Source organism: Vigna unguiculata, chromosome 3 (assembly GCF_037176805.1).
Source record: "Vigna unguiculata cultivar grain cowpea cultivar isolate G323 ecotype 2 chromosome 3, ASM3717680v1, whole genome shotgun sequence".
Taxonomy (NCBI): Eukaryota; Viridiplantae; Streptophyta; class Magnoliopsida; order Fabales; family Fabaceae; genus Vigna; species Vigna unguiculata.
Genome location: NC_140794.1, coordinates 65,389,016 through 65,407,166, shown reverse-complemented (window position 1 = coordinate 65,407,166; position 18,151 = coordinate 65,389,016). Strand labels below are relative to the sequence as shown.

At 33.0% G+C, this 18,151-nt stretch overlaps 3 protein-coding genes across 5 annotated transcripts; 2 read left to right on the top strand and 1 right to left on the bottom strand.

The window, feature by feature from the left end:
• The first annotated feature begins 1,271 nt into the window (after nt 1-1,271).
• On the top strand, nt 1,272-6,050 carry WAV2 (alpha/beta-Hydrolases superfamily protein). 3 transcript variants are annotated; one of them, XM_028065105.2, is made up of 8 exons: nt 1,273-1,717; nt 2,897-2,932; nt 3,033-3,111; nt 3,236-3,290; nt 3,389-3,505; nt 4,557-4,721; nt 4,969-5,200; nt 5,722-6,050. In XM_028065105.2, exons 1-8 carry the CDS (start codon nt 1,480-1,482, stop codon nt 5,745-5,747), a joined length of 948 nt encoding a protein of 315 aa, XP_027920906.1. In that variant the 5' UTR covers nt 1,273-1,479; the 3' UTR covers nt 5,748-6,050. The 3 variants fall into 3 exon arrangements, with proteins under 3 accessions (XP_085527775.1, XP_027920906.1, XP_027920907.1); XM_028065106.2 differs by having other exon boundaries at nt 1,275-1,717; nt 5,632-6,050; XM_085671649.1 differs by lacking the exon at nt 5,722-6,050 and having other exon boundaries at nt 1,272-1,717; nt 4,969-5,363.
• Nucleotides 6,051-7,394: 1,344 nt separating this feature from the next.
• Nucleotides 7,395-11,459, bottom strand: LOC114177255 (protein PLASTID MOVEMENT IMPAIRED 1-RELATED 1-like). Its single transcript, XM_085670662.1, has 4 exons — nt 11,391-11,459; nt 11,218-11,269; nt 8,706-11,026; nt 7,395-8,615 (listed from the first exon to the last, which is right to left on the bottom strand). The coding sequence occupies exons 3-4, from the start codon at nt 11,021-11,023 to the stop codon at nt 7,559-7,561; spliced, it is 3,375 nt and encodes a 1,124-aa protein (XP_085526788.1). The 5' UTR covers nt 11,024-11,026; nt 11,218-11,269; nt 11,391-11,459; the 3' UTR covers nt 7,395-7,558.
• Nucleotides 11,460-13,691: 2,232 nt separating this feature from the next.
• Nucleotides 13,692-17,717, top strand: LOC114176516 (glycerophosphocholine acyltransferase 1-like). Its single transcript, XM_028061580.2, has 8 exons — nt 13,692-13,942; nt 14,045-14,146; nt 14,319-14,376; nt 14,471-14,571; nt 15,204-15,299; nt 15,374-15,467; nt 16,832-17,069; nt 17,246-17,717. Exons 1-8 carry the CDS (start codon nt 13,850-13,852, stop codon nt 17,550-17,552), a joined length of 1,089 nt encoding a protein of 362 aa, XP_027917381.1. The 5' UTR covers nt 13,692-13,849; the 3' UTR covers nt 17,553-17,717.
• Nucleotides 17,718-18,151: the final 434 nt, after the last annotated feature.

Genomic DNA, 18,151 nt, shown 5'->3' with positions numbered 1-18,151 from the left:
AATTATGTTAATTTTTTTTTGACATGCTAAATGTATTTTATGCTACATTTGAATGTTGTTTACACTATATGACATATCTTTACTTCAAAGTTTGTAAAATATATTTATAAGTTAAAAAAAATTCAAATATCAAAATATATTAAAGTTTAAAAAAAAACAAAACTTTAATATTTTGTTAAAGTTTAAAAATTAAAACATATCTAACTAATATTTATTAGATATTTATTAGTATATAAAAAAGAGATTTGGTTGTGGAAAAGAAATAAACACTTGAAATATATTTAAACCTGAATTTCTTTTAACATTTTTTAAATTATCTTAACTTTCTTTCAAAAATTAATTAATATTTAAGTTGTCATTTATGTATAATTATGATATTTTATTTGACTTTTTCATTTTTATCAAACTACTCTAATTTAAATTTTGTATTTTTTCTAAATATTTTGCATTAGAAAATAAAAATACGTGTTTTTATATTAAATATTTGGAAAATTGCGATATATTTTTTATCGTATTTTTTTATGTTTTATAAAAAATAATTAATATTAAAAACGGAAATGAATGATTAGAATATATCCTTATTATAGACGATGGCGAAACAAAGTATTAATATCTTTTAGATATAAATGCGAGGATATGAATGAATTATTTATTTAAAATATAAATATAAAATTTGAAATTTGTCTTGTCACACTCATTGCCATCTACTTATGACCTCACATTTTTTAAAAAAATCCACAATGTAACCGAATAATATTTATTTCTATATATACATATATATATATATATATATTTAAAATAAATAAATAATATCTATTTATAATATATATTATTTTGTTTATTGCTATAATCAAATTTATATTTAATCTAACCAATTTATTTCGCATTTGCTATTAAAAAGTCTTATAAGACCGGAGAAGAAAAATGTAAACTTAAAGATTTGATTAAATTTAAGATTCTTTTATAGGACTAAGTTAAAAGGAAATATTACAAATTTTAAAAAACAAAATACAACTTAATCCAAATTTAAGGTGAAAAACAAAATGAAGTCTGATTTTTTAAGTTTTCAAAAAGAATATAAAACAATTGACTATTATTGTGCAGAAGGAAAAGGTCAAAGACGGAAAAGAAAAGGATCCATTCCCATTCCATAACATACATATACATGACATGGTCTGAAATGGGTAAAAGTAACACTAATCATATGGTATATATGTGTATAGTGATGGTATGACATAAATACGAAATCCATGGGCATGCGATGTTAAAACAAGTCATAGGTACTTTTCGTATTGGCTCGGTGTTTCCCGAGAAAGAGAAAAGAGAAAGGTTCCCCAATTTTGAAACTCAAATCCCAATCCCAGTCACTCTCACCCTCACTCACTTCAATTCTCTTATTGTTCTTCTTCTTCTTCTGTGATGCCAGTTCGAATCAAGAATTGAGGCAAAGCGAAGATCAGAGTGAGTGAGAGAGAGAAAATGGTTTCGTATGTGAACATCTTGCTGTACGGCGTGGGAGGGTTGGTGGTAGCTGGTATGGCATTGCTGGTGGCGTTTCAGGAGAAGCTCGTCTATGTTCCGGTGCTTCCAGGTCTCACCAAGTCCTACGCCATCAATCCCTCTCGTCTCAGACTCACCTACGAGGACATCTGGCTCCGCTCCTCCGACGGCGTTCGCCTCCATGCCTGGTTCATCAAGCTCTTCCCCGATTGCCGAGGTCCTCGCCATTCTCTTCTCACCGATTTCATTTTATATCCAACTTCTACCGACTACTTTGCTGTTACTGTCACTTTAATGCTTTCTTACAAGTTTAATTGATTCATTAGTGTGTGGCTTGAATGGGAGAAACGTAGATCGCAAAGGAAATATGAGAATTGTTTGCTTTGGATTGGATGGAGCTGAATTATCTTTATACTGAATGTTGATCCAATTGTCTGTGCTCCTTCCAGATTTTGTTTATCTCGTGTCGTGTTGTGGTTGGAGCAATTACTGTCGTTTAGCTTTGTGGAGTTCTTCTATTCCCGTGCCGTACCTACCTGCGTTGTTTTAGTTAAATCGAGGAAAAATGTTAGGATGTTAAGCGGAATTTAGTGGTTTAAACCCTAGGATTTAGCTTTTTTAAGAGATTGAGCACACTTTGGAGGATTTAGTACATATACATTTATTGATTAAAAGGCCATCGGATTGGATTTTACCAAAATGGTAAACTTAGATACAGTTCTATAGATTTTTTGGTGGTGTTAATCAAAATTAGAGTTCTATCTTTGTAATCTATGTTAACATTTGATGCAAACCTTAATTTCACGGGTTGCTTAGGCGGAACGCTAATCGTGATTGTGGCATAATACCAAATGTACCCAAGGAACTACCAACTTGGGTTGGTATGAATGGCGAGAGTCTGACGTTGCTGTACCAAATTGGCTAGGGTTCGATTCTCACTCTTGAGAATATAGAAAGCTTAAGCTGAGACGGGATGCTCACCAATATAATACCTGTCAAACCTCTGAGGGAAATAGGTTCTGTGTTCGATGGGGCGATACTCCTTGGTAATGAATAAAAAAAGAACCTAAGGAACTACATCTGAGATTTATCCCTGATAAAATAGAAGTACACCACTACTTGCATAGACCTCTTAAGTAAAGTTGCAACTTTGCAATATCAATTGCTGATTTTCTAATTGGAGATTGTAACTGCACTTTATTTTTAAAATGTAACCCTCAATTTAAAGGAGCTAAATCGTGAAGGCTCATTATTTGAGGATTTAGAGTGCAATAACTTCATCAAGGTTTCTATAAATGAACTTGCACTTTGGCATATGCTCCTTTTTGTATTCGTTGTTTTTCTGTACTCTGATGTTGTTCTGATGAAGTTCTTCTTTCTTATGTTCCATTTACAGGTCCGACCATTTTGTTTTTTCAAGAAAATGCTGGAAGTATCCTTATTGTAGATAGATAATTTGTGATAGTTTTCACTTAATTTTACTTGACCAGGCTCACTGTGCTTCTAAAGGCCTTGACTCCTGATCTTTTTAGATATTGCTCATCGTCTTGAAATGGTTCGAATAATGTTGCAGCAGTTACATTGCAATGTTTTCATGCTTTCTTACCGAGGGTATGTGTTGGCCTTAGCTTCCGAATCATGATTTTTCCTTGTTGCTTTGTGTTTGCATATTCATTCTTCTAAATGCACATGTCACCTGATTGCATTGGCACTAATGTATGATTCAATTGCATAGTTATGGAGCAAGTGATGGTTATCCTTCTCAACATGGAATCATAAAGGATGCTCAAGTATGCTTTTTGATTAATAGTGATTCCTTGTATTTTGCTTTTCAAATTATTTGCTGTCTTTTTCTTTTTTTTCAATTTTACTACCTTCTTGTGCCCAGGCTGCATTGGACCACCTTTCCCAAAGGTCTGATATTGACACATCTAGAATTGTTGTGTTTGGACGATCTCTTGGGGGTGCAGTTGGAGCTGTACTAACAAAAAATAACCCTGACAAGGTACCCAGCTTCTGAAAGTGCATATTTTAATGCTCATGTTTTTCTTGGTAAAATTTCAGAGAGTTTTTGATTCAGTTGTCTCCTAGGCGAATTATATCTTGTTATATTTCAGTTGGCAGCAGATAAATGTTTCTTTAGAGTGCTAATACTATATGTATTACTATGTATTATAGCTTGTTTGATTCATAAGGTATATAACGCAACCACAAATAGTTTGCAGGTTTATTTTTTCATGTATAGATTCTTTGATCATTTCATGATTATCAACATTATGAGAGAAAATAATATTGAACTTGTTTACTCTATCTTGTTTCAGATGATTAAGTCAGTTTTATTACTCTTACACATGGTACACAGAAGGAAAAATTGCATGTTACTAATAGGATTATAAATTTATGATTATATTATTGCTTTTCAAGTGCTCCTAAAAGTCATTTCCTTGAATAGGTTTATGTATGCTTAATTTTTAGTTTATATGTATTAAGCTTCTGCTTATTGCTATTTGTTGTGAAATAATTTATGAATTCCATCCTTCAGTATTTTTTGGAATATTTATCATGACACATTTTACTTGCACTATTGCTCCTCAATCACAACAAGATTTCTTATAACTGGCTTCAAGGTGCCAGTTTTTGACACCGAGTTTGGAGAAATATCTTTTTTCGAATAAAAATTTAACTTCAACTTTTTGTATGCGCTCAAATAGTTAAGTGAACTTAAAGAGCTGTGAAAATGGTCATTGAACCTTTCTTTCCTGTCAATATTTTTTAGATTTTTTTATTCATGTATGAAGAATATTACTTTTATTAATTTGGTCTGTATTTACTAATTAATTTAATTTCAAGCAAGCTTTACCCTGCAACAGTTGATAGCTTCATCTTCACTTTTATGTAGAAATAATTTTGCAACTAATTTTAAAATTACTGGTCTAAAAAAATACTGCGCAATCTGCTGTTGTTTTTATTCTGAAATTTAGCCAGGTATCTCTAACAAAATTTGTTTGTTCACCTTTACTTTACATTCTTTGTTGACCTTCTTTCTGTGTTTTTAGATTGCTGCTCTGATACTTGAAAATACATTCACGTCTATATTGGATATGGCTGGAGTTTTGTTCCCCTTTTTGAAGTGGTTTATTGGAGGAAGCTCTTCAAACGGTCCTAAAGTGCTCAATTTTCTTGTACGTTCCCCATGGATGACTATTGATGTTGTTGGCCAGGTAAGAGATGCTGGAAATATTAGTTTTGCCTTTAGAATTAGGTCACTTGGGCATAATGATTTCTTTGATCACAATTAGATGGAAGTTAATTTTAAACTTTTAGGATCTCCCTGTGTATTGGTTGTGCTTGAGTGTGCCAATATGTGTGGAAATGCCGATTGTATTTTTTTCTTGTTACCCACTCTTCTGTGTGTCTGGCTGGATTCATGTGTTTATGCACCCCCTTTTACGAATATATTCATTGCAGATCAAACAACCTATCCTATTTCTCTCTGGATTGCAAGATGAGATGGTCCCCCCATCACATATGCAAATGCTTTATGCTAAGGCAGCTGCTCGTAATAATCAGTGTCTCTTTGTGGAGTTTCCTACTGGCATGCATATGGATACTTGGCTGGCTGGTGGTGATCACTACTGGAGAACAATTCAGCAATTTCTTGAACAGCATGCCCCAGTGCGAAAGGAGCGAAATGCAAATGGTAATCTTTTTCCTTCATGCTGTGTTTTAAAGCTAGGCCAGTAGCATGGATGGGTTAAGAGCGTGGGATAACTTTTACTTGGTTTATGTTGGTTTGCCGTTTACAAGGCACTAGAAGTATTTTCACACTATCCAAAGCAAAAAATGGTGAAGGAATACTGGTGGGTTGGGAAAGACGTGGGTTACGTTCGACCCGACCTTTCACAAACACTGCATGAATAATTTACAATTTTGTATTTCAGATGTGAAAGTTTTCTTGTTCTTTTTGTCTTTTCCTTTTTCTTAGGCCCTGTATCTACGATCTGTGTCCTTGTGTTATTCTCTAACTTGATATATCCTTTGTTGCTATCGATACTTGTTCCTCTTTTAGCACACTGCTGGCAATATTTTTTTATTTTTGTGCTTGCTCACTTGTTTTAATACTGCTGCCAGATGTTGGGGCGAGATGATTGGCTGGCATTAAATTATTTCAATGATACTAATTGGCTAACTAAGGATTCACACAGTTTCTGTCCTTTGAAGTTGCTGCCCGTGAGAGCTCCCTGTGAGAAGATGCTTCCTACTTGGACATGCTGCCCCACGTCAAGGTATATATCATTGAACAATTTTGATTGGGTTGTGGTTTCCAAAACTTGAAAGGTGCGCAGACAATTTGTGCTACCCTTTTCCTATACTATTACGGCATCTACATTTTAGGTGCCTGATCGAATTTGACAAATGACATGTAGAATAATCATTATTTACGTGAGCTTATATTATATATACATGTAGTGTATGTACTATACCTATGTTCTTGGTGGATGGGTTCATGTTTTTCATACTAATGCACGCCGAGAAGTGATTGTGGGAAATCTGGCTGTTTATTCCTTTTTTATTTAATTTATCTTTCAGTGATTCTTTATGTAGAAATTCGAATGTCCTATTTAAGGCATGATCATTTTGACGATGATTTGAGCTAACTAACAGGTGCCTGACATGTTCGAGTTAGGATGATGATTATTCGTGTAACCGTTTTCAAAAATGTTTGACATCTCCCGAGTATTCCACCATTTTTTAAGGCCCGCGAATAAGGGTTACATAGTAGAGATGATATTTAGTCTGAACCATAGGATTTTAATAAATTAGTTTGATGATTACTGGATACATGCATCGCGCCATTGATACTTAAGAAGAAAGTATGAAGAGAAACAATCTTCCACACCCTTTGAAGGTATATATCTCCTTTACACTCTGCTATAGGGTAACTGCTATCGGTGGAAAAAGAAAGGGAAGATAAAATAGAAGTATTAATTTTTTATTATTTGTTTAAGAAAATTCTAATGAAGACTTTTTTTACGAGTTTTGTACTCTTCTCCCTTTAAAATTGGTGTGAAATGATTGGGAAATGTACCTTTTCTCCTTTTATTTATAAAATGAATGCTTTATGATGAAAAGTTGAAAAGTAATGAAACAAAAATTTTGTTGTTTTGACTTAAATTTGATAATTTTAATTAATACAAAATTGTTTTTATGCAATGTGTTTTCTTTTTCTCGCTAGTCCAAATAAGTGAAAATAATAATTTATATCCTTATTTACTTTTCGGTATAATATATTTTTATTCTTTTTTTATTTTATTTTTTTGTATATTTTAAGTCAAAATTATATAGTAAAGTGAGTATTAAAAAAATAATGTTGTACGTTTATACATACGTGATAGAAATAAGAGAAATTAGCGGAATAAAATGTATTTACTTTTATACATACGTGTTAATTTTTTTATGATAATAACAAATAAAAATATGTAATTAAAAAATTAATTAGTTTTTTTAGAATTATAAAGTTGATTGAGTTTAAAAAGAAAAACAATAAAAAAAAAACTGTACATAAAAAGGGAGTTACAAAGCGTAGGAGTAAAATTGTAAGGAAATGTATTCACTAAAATAATTTACAATAACAGTCTCATTATTAATGGTATAAATTAAAAATACTGTATAGTAAAACTATTCTTAAATAATGTCATTTTATTTGATAAAAAACCCATTGTCTGGAACTACAAGAAAGGATTGCGCAAAAATTGCATATGATGAGAAGGTTCGAGTTGTTCAAGCACCCACTATTTGTGTTCTGAGTGTTGATCGTAAAAAATCCATGTCATTTAATTATTAATTAAAATTAATAAAAGAACTCAAAATTAAAAAAAATTAGACCCATTAAGTAAAATGTGAAATCCATGAAAATGAATTATTTTTGATAAACTTACGGTAAGTAATATATTTAAAGGAGTAGAAAGTGAGACATGTACACTTAATTGATTCTGTTACCCATTTCCTTAAAGCATTATATTTTTAATTGGCATAATGATATTCGGATTTCTTAGTTTTACCAATTCCATCTTGTGAGTGTACCGTAAATACGAGATGATATGCTCCACAATGAGTCACCCGGTTGCACGTTTGTGTTAGTGATCGGAGCATTTGGTTTCAGCACTGGATTCTTAAAGCTCTTCCCCATTCCATTTGCAATCAACCACCGTGAAGCAGATTGTTCTTGTTGTCGCCGTCGTCCCCAACTGCTCCAAAACTTCCTTTTCTGAACACCTGCAACATGCACTTCTGTAATTTTGAATTCAGGAATGCCCTCTTCTTCACTACTTTTCTCTTCTTTCTTCCCCTTCATCTCCACCCTCGCCACTATTTCACACTCATCACTCTCCTTCCCTGCCTTCCACAAGGGCCTATAAATCTGTTGCTTTGGTTGGATGAACACTCTCTCCACTTGTATAAGACCAAGCATCGGTGTCCCAACAGGCTCATAGTTTCTCAGAGGATCACGAAGCTGCTCCATCAGAGCCACTATGAATTTGTTTCCCAACAAACCATATTTCCTCCCTCTTTTCTTCTCCCCCTTTGAACTCTTCCCACGTATCAAGTCAAACGAGTTTGCATGATGGGCCGCAAGAAGTTTGTATGTATGCTCACTGATGTTATCTATATCATCATCAATCTCTCCAGAATCCAACCTCATCCATTCATCAAGAGTTAATGATAGGGCCATTATGCCGTCAATACCGTCATATTCATCACTGTTGCTGTTTTTCATATCCAACAATTGCATGGCAGCAGTTCCATCTAGCCCAAGAGAGCCTCTATTACCAGCCCCCTTGCCTTGCAGAGCTGAAATATCCCCATAGGATTGTGCACTGATGTTTGATGGTGCATCCCCATTTGACATCCCAGATTGTACTCTCAAACCCTCCAGTGAAAGTGCTTCAATTTTATCCATTGCTAGTAGAACAAGATCTGAGCTTCTGTGGTCTCTAGCTGAATCTGAACTCAACTTATTAGACATTAGTCCACCAGATAGAATTCCCTTCAAGCCTTTTTGCTCACAAGTAGAATCCTGTCGTGTTACCAAATTATGCTGCAAATGTAACTTCCTACATACAGCAGAGCAAAATTAAATTCAACCATTTGAGAGAATGAAATATTTCACATTTTACTTCCACTGCAAAAAGTGATAGACAAACCTGTATGTTCCCCCCACGACTGGCTTTGCTTCCCTTGATATTTGTTGCATTGTCTTCCCTGTGATGTCTTGTAGAGGCATTAACTTGTTTGCCTGTTTGGAAAGTTTTTCAATTCCCACAGAAGCAAAGCACTGCAAAATCTCCATTATCCCACAACCCATTTCAGCAGGCACCACAATTGGGTTTGAAACCTGCATGATTAATGCTCCACCAGTTCTACTATTCCTGAAGAGTGTGGGATCCATTGACCGTAGAAAGCCCCCATCTTCGGTCTGAAGAAAGGGACCTAACCCCTCTGCCAGAGGAGGTAATGGTAGAGTCTCTTCAGGAAGCAAATATATTGGACTTCCTAAGCCATTATGATCTCTTTTAGGAGAATGTTGAAAAGCCATCTCATTCAAACCCCATTCACGCATTAAGGCTTCTGTTTCCAAGTGTTCAAGCATACGCACCTTCTGTTTGCTCCTCACATCCTCAAACTCAATTAGATTCCCTTTATGTGCATCTTGCATTGAGGATGCTGGCTTAGTATCCTTAGAGAACTTCCAATGCTCAGATCCAAAAGAAAAATCATTACCACTATCTGCTTCATTATCACTGCCCATGTCAAAATCAAACAAAGAGAAGCCCCCTGAACGAACTTCATTCTCAAATTGTCTTAAAAGGAGCTCTCTTGGAGACTCACCTTCAAAACTCAAACCCCTTGGACTATTGTCTATGCCAAGCATACTTAAAAACTCACTGGCAACTGATTCTGTAACATCATCCCAGCTTTTTGACCTTCTCCACTTATATTCAGATTTGACTTCCATGGCTACAGGAGAATCCATTGCCGCTGTCTCCAACTCTGAGACACTAGTTAAAGCTGATTCTAGTTCTTGCAGTAGATGTTCTTTCGTTGGCAAGTCATCCTTTCGGTTAGAAAATTCAAGTACCACAACACTTTCCTTAGAATTATCGGTTAGTTCATCGAGGGAATTCTGATTATCATGGTCTTGAAAAGATACTTGAATACCAGCATTATCAAGGGTCCGAGTACTGTCAACTGTGTAGACATCAATGAAAGCTTTTCCAGTAGATTCCTCTGGTTTAACAAGTTCATCTGATGAAAATTCGATGCCCTTTTCAACGACAGAAAATTCATTACCTTCACAATCTTTGAAAATTTCTATTCCAGAATCAGGTAAAGGATGGTCATTTGGCGTAACTGTGTCCAGGTTTTGTTGAAAAACAAAAACTTCAGGTGTGTCGTGCTCTGGACTGCATGTTTTTTCCTCATTACCTGGATTCTCTTCTGCCTTGTCCTTTTCACTATCAAATGAAGAACAAACAACTGGTTTGATCGGGTCGATGTTTTCTTTACTTCCCTCGAGTTCAGGTTTGCCATGCAGAGGACTACAACTCCTTTCTTCAACAAATTCTTTACATGAGATGTATGCTGGGCTGGCTCGAGCCGAATTTGATGATGGCAACACCTCATGAAGATCTTTCACCTCATCTACATTTTGAGATGAATAATCTTTACTCCCATCACTAGGTTTTTTAACTGGTTCCAACAAAGGCATACCATTTTTCTTGGTAGTTAGTACATTATGAGGATCACAAAGTTTGTCTCTGATGATGGTAGCACTAGTATTGTCACCAACAATGAGATACCCAAAACTGACATTGATTACTGCACCTCTTGCTGTTCCTGATAATCTAAAACTTGTAGTCCATATCCCTGACCTTTTCTCCTGTTCAAGCTCTTCCAGAGTGAGAGGAAGCAACTTTGTGAGGTCCACTCTGTGCTTCCCCAAATCAAGTTCTGGGGCACCAGCCTTAGAAGCATAGAGCAGAAAAGGCTTGGCTTCATATTTGGCAGGGTTTAGGGGTCGACTCCTACTTCCATTGATTGAGCAAGTGTGTGTCAAAATGTCTTGAAACTCAGCCACACCTTGAATCACCTTGGCCGGAGGGGTCACCAAAAGCTTATCCTTTCTCTTCCAGTACACACAGAGGCAAGAATCATTGAAACTCGAAGGCAACCCTTCAATCACATGGACTTTCACAGAAAAACTACAATTGAACTTCTTACTGCGAGACAGAGAAAGGGCCTTCAATGATTTCCAATTCCATACAGACTTCTTCTCCTTACGTAAGTCATCTTCTTTCCTATCTTTAGCCTTTGATTTGGGATCAAGTAACTGGGATTTCGAAGATTTTGAACTATTGGAAGAGCTTTTCTCTCTGCGCAGAGCTTTGTCTACGGTTTCAACATCTTTCAATGGCAAATTGTTCTCTTCAGCACTTCTTTTACCACCTTCAACTTTAGACATTATCTTTCGTCCACATACCAACAGAAAGATAAACAGAAGAAGTTAATTCAAATGATACATTACATGATCCAGAATTCAATTTAAAAACAAAAAGGAAACATCAATGAAAAAGAATATAGAATGAAATAGAACAGACCAATGAATTTCATATACGAAAATGGAACAAGCACATGATGAGTGGATAGGTAGATTACCGGGTGGGGTTCGACAACATCACAAGAAGAAGGTGGAAGCAAAACTCAAAACCTGCAACGAAAAAAATAAAAAAGATCCAATTTTGATACCAAAAAAATAGCTATTTAAAGATGGGCATTGGAAGAAAAAAACATATCATAGATGTTGTGAGCAGAGATTGTTGCAATGTTACGTTGTCGTTTCCTTCGGTTATCTGATCCAACGTTTGCCGCTACCGTTTTCAAACAATAAAAACAATAAAACATGAACAGACAACATTTCCATACGGACAACAAAATTTCCAACCTACACTTTTGCCAAGTTTTTATTACTATCAAATAAAAGTTATTTTTTAATTTACATAATTATGTATAACATTTATTAAACAAATAAAGTCACATTATTCTATAAATTTTAATATATTTCAGTCAATGACAAAAAAACATATTTCAAGCATTTTTGAAATAAAACATTATATAATGTCTAAGATTTACTAACTTTTTTAGACCATTGCAATAATTTATTTTATGTTTATGAAATGAAATTTCCTTTTTTTTTGTTACTTTTATACACGAGAATAAAATAAATATTGAAAAGGTCTCGGTTTTAAGAGTAAATATTTAAACTTATATCAGCAATGGTTTATCTGTTCTCAAATTATGATATTTTGAGATTTTCATTACTTTAAGTTCCTCTTTGTCCTTTTAATATAATGTTCCATGATTTTAATACTCAATGTTCATCTCTATATTTTAAAATGTATTTTAGTGTCTAATTTATTTATTTTTAACTTTACACCTTTAATTCATCACCAATTTGACATAAAGTGAATAAAATTGTTGATGTGCACGTATGTGATAAAAGGGTTCTTAAATAGATTTTAGTTTTAATTATAGTTTTTAAAATTGTACAAGTGTCATTTAAAAACAATGATATTGACTTTATATTTAACATTTAAATTCAATATTTAAAAAAGTCTTATTAACCGGTGTGTTAAGAGTTCTGATTAAAAATAATTAATATATACAAAATCTTACAAAAATATATATAATTAATATATACAAAATCTTACAAAAATATATAGTTAAGGATAATGTTAAATATTTGACATAACAATCATTAATACAATTTTATTTTAATTAAAGGATAAAAATATTTTTAAGTGTTATATATATGTGTTTAATATTTTATTTAATGTTTATCAATAAAAAATAAAAAATAATAAAATAAATATATTTTAATATTGTTAAAAATTAAATATAATTAAATATAAAAAAATTTAAATTAACAGAAAAATCATCAGAAAAAAATAGTGTTAAACATCTAAAATTAAAAAAAAAAATTAAAATATTAATTTGAATAAAGAATTTAAAAATTCTAAAATCCTTATTTTGTATCAGAAAATTATTGTCTAAAAATTAAAAGGACATTTTTGTATTTAAGAAATATATTATATGTATTTATATTATTTTAATTAATATACTTAAATATTTCAGTTTTTAATGTAAAAATAATAATACTAATATACATTAATTATTCCTTAATTAATATTCTAAAAGCACTCATTAGTAATCTTTTTAAAAAAAATTTGTAATTCGCATTAAATACATGACTATGTAAGTTATAATATATTATTAGATCACACTAAAATAAGCGAAGATAATCCAACTTAATTAATTGAATAAATTGGGCGATTTATTGTAATTTTTTTAACCACGTTTACACCATTTCTTCAAATAAAAAATCATTTGAATATGAGAAGAAAAACAGATGATGATAACATTAACATATTTGATATGTATAACAATGGAAACATTATTTTACTTAGACTTCTTAAATGCATCTCAGTACTCTTACTACTTTTAATTTGAAACTATCAATTTACTCAAATAAAGAATATTATTGAAAATTTATTCAGCTTATAAACATTTTTTACTCTTGACGATAAATATTAATATAAGTATTAAATAATTAAATATCCATATAATATAATTAAATATCTTCCACTGCATATACTTTAATCAAAGAGTGAGAACAGTAACAAGTGTTGCTTATTTTTTTAATGTCAGCTTACACCTCTCTCTCTCTCTCTATATATATATATATATATATATATATTTCAAAATAAATATTAAATTAAAATGTAATATATCAGTTACATAATTAAAACCTAATTTATATTTAAAACTTTAGTTTATGATTTTAGTTCATTAAAATACACATCTATCTTGTTTTTTAGTATACTTTTTACGGTCTCTAGAACGATTGATTTTTCCTCAATAATTCATACAAAGAATCTGTCATATAAAAATATTTTCTACACACATTCTTATCCCACCGACTAATTTTGTATATATACACACATCTCTTTTAATTTTTGATTGTATAAGATAATATAGTAATGAATTAAAACATTATTGTGTTACACGTCACGCTGAGAAAACTACGTCTGTTTCAAGAAAAATCATAAAGAAAAGAAACCGTTTGGTGTAATAAGTGATTAACCAGAAGGTTCCATTTTTCAGTTAAAAGCTTTGATGCCAGGTTGATTTGCATGTCCTCAATTGTGATTGTTCCAATCACAACACAACACACTCTTTTCTCTCTCTCTCTCTCTCTCTGTGCCTTCGCCACTGTCTACTGAAAATTGAAATGTCTGATGCCGAAGACCGTGCAGATGCAGCAGACTATCCCAATGGCGAATCTCCTCCAAAGCTCCCAAAGAGGTTCAGAGACAGATCTAAGGTAAAATACCAATCCATTTCCTTGTTTCATTTTGTATGCCGCACGTTGTTGTTTTTTTGTTTTTACGATGTGGGTTCTCTGTTTTTTGTTGTCTCTGCGAAGGAGATGTTGTCCAAAAAAGCTGTGCATACCAAGCAAATGCTTTCCAAACAGGCTGTGAAGATTGCCAAACAGGCCGAGGAACACGAAAGGTTCATCAACAAGGTGCTTTTTCGTTTTCCCATTTCACTTTTCGTTTCAAAATGTATTATTTTGCAAAAGTTGTCATCTGGGTGTTGAAAAATCCAATGGGTTTATTGTGGGGAGTTTGACCCTTTGCATTGTCAATATTGAACAACCTGCTTTAATTGTTGGTCATTCTTACGTTTGTGTTCAGGTGACGCATCTCGTTGGTGTCCTCGGTTTTGGGGGGTTTTGCTTCCTTTTAGGGGCTAGTAAGTTGATAACTCTAATTGATGCATGTGCTTCGTTTTGGAAATTTTTCTGTTTATAGATTCTTAGTTTTTGCCACTCTGTTTTTCTTTCCAGGACCCCAAGACATTCGCTATGTATATTGTCTGTTCTACGTCATCTTCGTTCCTCTGCGTTGGATATACTACAGGTTCAAGAAATGGCATTACTATCTGCTGGTATGCCAACGTATCTAATTTTTTTTTTTTTGGAAGTGAACTGTACCTTGTGATGGATTGAATCACTATTTGATTCTGGAATCTTATGTTTGTTTTGAGGATGAATTTGAGTTAGTGTCCACAAGCATTTGTGATAAGTGACTGTGATCTATAATCTGTTTATTGAGGAGTACGCTTTTAAAGTTGAATGAGGCCATAAGAGTGCAATAGCCATCGACACCAAAAAACATAAGGGTCCAAGTTGAGGTATTACGCAATTATCTGATTGAATGTATAGTCTTAGACAGGAGAGACATCCTTAGTTACGAATATGCTACAGTTATTACCAAATAACTAAGATGAAAGATTATTTGCATTATAAAGATTTGTTTATCGTGTTACTTTTCTTTCTTATGTTAAAAAAAGAATGTTTAATTGCGAATTTCCAACTACCAACATGGTTGTGATGTGTGATAGAGCATTTAGAAAAGATGTAATTACAGACAAGGGCTTTGACAATTTAAACTGTGTTTCCCTGTGTTAATAAGTAAAATAGTTGCAATAGTTTCTTGATTTCCATTAGTTACTAACTCACTTTCATGCGGATAGAGTACTAATAATGTTAATGAGCTACATGATTGTTTGTGTTTCAGGATTTTTGTTATTATGCCAATACAATATTCTTGGTTGATCTTCTTTTTTACTCAAAAGATGAGAAGTTTTTCATGGTTTGTTTTTCTTTTGCTGAGGTAAGAACGTTATTTTCATGGTTAAAGAACGATTCATCTGTCAAATTTGTGTCTTATTTCAAGAGCTTTTGCAGGGGCCCTTAGCATGGGCTTTGATTGTTTGGCGCTGCAGCTTGGTTTTCAGTTCTGTTGACAAAATTGTCAGTGTTCTTATCCATCTTTTACCTGGTAAATTATGCCACCTTCTTATAGTTTCTCTATTTCTTTTTTTCAGCAAGAAAAACAAATTCTGGGAAATTGTAGACTTCTGCTACAATAATTGTTGACTTCTACCTTCAATAGTCAAATATTGGGTGTAAGATTTATCTTCTTTTTATCTGGAAAGGAATGTTTAGTGTTATGTTGTACGAATGTTGTGAGAATATACGGGAAAGCTACATGAACCCATATCGTATGGCATCAATCGATGTTATTTTCATACTATTAAATCTATATTCTTTCTTTTTTTCCTTCACTACCAAAACTCAGTAATTTTAACATGATATTAGAATGGTTCCATGTACTGTCTCCCTCCCAAATGTAAATGTTTGTCTTCTCGAGTCCTAGACAAGTTGATCCTTTCAGTCTTTGTTGCAATCTCACCCCATCTTCTTCTCAAATTTTATTTCCAATTTTTTCAGTCTCAAGTTTTTCCGCTGTGAAGCTTCCAAACGCTGTTTTGTCAAATTTGGAGAAGTTTTGGTTCTTGTTTAATACTGCTAGCTAAGATATTTCCTTTAATAAGCATTCCAATGAAGCTATGCCTCCTTGGTCATGCAACACTCTAACCCGGAATTTGTGCTGTCTTTGCTAAGCAATATTTCTAACAGGCTTCTCTATCTGATTGCTCCAGCATCCTTGAGTTGCCTCTTTAGCCATTTTTTACCCCAAACTATACTTTTCATTTAAAGGAGTCATTTGTAACAAGCTTAACCAATAAGCTTTAGCACGAGGAAGAGATAAGATAACATATGAAAATGTCATATCACATCCCATTCTTCACATCAGATCAATATCCATTTCAAATTGTTTAGCTTCCATTCTATATCTTCTACTTTTGACATAGTTTGCTGTTTTTTTTCCACTATTTGGCTTTGAGGTACTTAGGTTGATGTCCCACTTTTGACATAATATATACTGCACCCTCATCCCATCTTCTTTATTGATATCATATTGTTAAATATAAACAACCAGTGGGTTGAACTTGCCGTAGATTTGCTAAATCTATATTTCTTAGAGCCTGTTTGGGTACAATTTACGAAGGTAGAAGAACTTTCGAAAACTTTTCCACTGACAAAAGCTCTATATTTCTAGTAGAGAAACGCTCAGAAGCACTTCTACCATGTATCCATCCAAACGGGTCCTGATTGTATCCATTGTAGTACAGTGATGCCTTCAACAAAAGCAGTTCTGCTGAACAACACTTGTCCAATTGTTAGAGATATGCAACTAGTAGGAACTAGTAGGACAGAATTGTGATAGAAATGCTAACTTTACCTGTCTTGTTGTTCCATTTTACTTTTATCTCCTTTTAACACAGTTGTACTTTCCAGGTTTGGTTTTCTTTACTATTCGATGGTGGGATCCTGCAACCTTCGAAGCCATGCATCCAGAGGGAACTGCTAGAAGACCTACGTGGCCTTACATTGAAGACAAATCATTTCTGTGGACATGGCTGTTTCTGGTACCCTTGGTAGCTTACACATTGTGGCAGGTTCTATACTTCCTCATCGTCAATGTCTTGCGTAGGCAAAGGTTTTTAAGAGATCCCGAAGTGATGACTTCCTACAGGTAAACAATGAACACACACTTATCATTCCCTATCTCTTTCAGTTCAGAACAAAAAGCTTCTACTATCCAAGTAGAAGTTCTGAAGAGGGTTAAAACTTCAAAGTTCAAGATGCTTGCTTTATAGGGAAAAGAGTTTCCCTTTACCTCTCTCTTTATTGAGTTGTATTGTTTGACAGGGAACTCTCAAAAAAGGCTCAAAAAGCAAACAACATATGGTGGCGGTTAAGTGGGTTGCTAGGGGATCAAAATCGCATGCTAATGTACATTTTTCTTCAAGGCATATTTACAGTGGCAACCATGGCACTGGCTGTGCCAATATTCTTGTCATATGAGTTGCATGTAGTTTTCCAGATACTGAAGGTTTCAGCAGCAATATGGAATGGTGGAAGTTTTCTCTTAGAAGTAATGCCAAGACAGGCAATTCTTAAGGAGAAAAAGAAATCAGAGATGCAACCTGTTGAAGCTCTATCCAATCACCAATAGTCATGGGAAAATGTTGTTATCAACTTAAAACAAACAATGTTCTTCTCACTTCTCACTCCTTACTCAACTCTTCAATCCATGTATATTTTCTTCAAGTTTTTCTATACATTTTTTTATTATGGGATTGAGGGTATAAACAACTCACATGAGTATTTTTTTTTTTTATTGAGTTTTTCTTAGTATTTCTAGAAAAAAATTCAAAGAAAAATTAAAATTATTTTTTCATAAGCTAAAAAAAGTTTATAACTTGTAGTAGTCTTACATGGTTTTTAATTTATAACAAGTTAATTTTGGTTTAAAAAAATGTATTATTTGCTTTGTTTTAAATATATTCATGGCTAAGTTTAATTAATCGTGTTTGGTGGTCTTAAATGAAAATTATTTTTTTATTCATTTGAATAGAAAATTCCATGATTTTCATTATATATATATATATATATATATATATATATATATATATATATATATATATTCACATAATCATATTTTCATTGATGAATCAGTTATCACACAAATAGGTTTAACACAGGAGATAAATTAAGTTGTGTTTATTTACAATTACAAAATTATTTTATAAAAAGTAATTAATTTTATACTAT

What these genes read in the sequence shown, in the direction of transcription:
- LOC114176516 (XM_028061580.2), top strand. Translation starts at nt 13,850, where the DNA reads ATGTCTGATGCCGAAGACCGTGCAGATGCAGCAGACTATCCCAATGGC. An exon ending in GGTTCAGAGACAGATCTAAG is followed by an intron (nt 13,943 to 14,044) that starts GTAAAATACCAA and finishes GTCTCTGCGAAG; the next exon opens with GAGATGTTGTCCAAAAAAGC. An exon ending in ACGAAAGGTTCATCAACAAG is followed by an intron (nt 14,147 to 14,318) that starts GTGCTTTTTCGT and finishes GTTTGTGTTCAG; the next exon opens with GTGACGCATCTCGTTGGTGT.
- WAV2 (XM_085671649.1), top strand. Translation starts at nt 1,480, where the DNA reads ATGGTTTCGTATGTGAACATCTTGCTGTACGGCGTGGGAGGGTTGGTG. An exon ending in GCTCTTCCCCGATTGCCGAG is followed by an intron (nt 1,718 to 2,896) that starts GTCCTCGCCATT and finishes TTCCATTTACAG; the next exon opens with GTCCGACCATTTTGTTTTTT. An exon ending in TTTTCAAGAAAATGCTGGAA is followed by an intron (nt 2,933 to 3,032) that starts GTATCCTTATTG and finishes TGATCTTTTTAG; the next exon opens with ATATTGCTCATCGTCTTGAA.
- LOC114177255 (XM_085670662.1), bottom strand. Translation starts at nt 11,023, where the DNA reads ATGTCTAAAGTTGAAGGTGGTAAAAGAAGTGCTGAAGAGAACAATTTG. An exon ending in GTCGTGGGGGGAACATACAG is followed by an intron (nt 8,616 to 8,705) that starts GTTTGTCTATCA and finishes TGCTGTATGTAG; the next exon opens with GAAGTTACATTTGCAGCATA.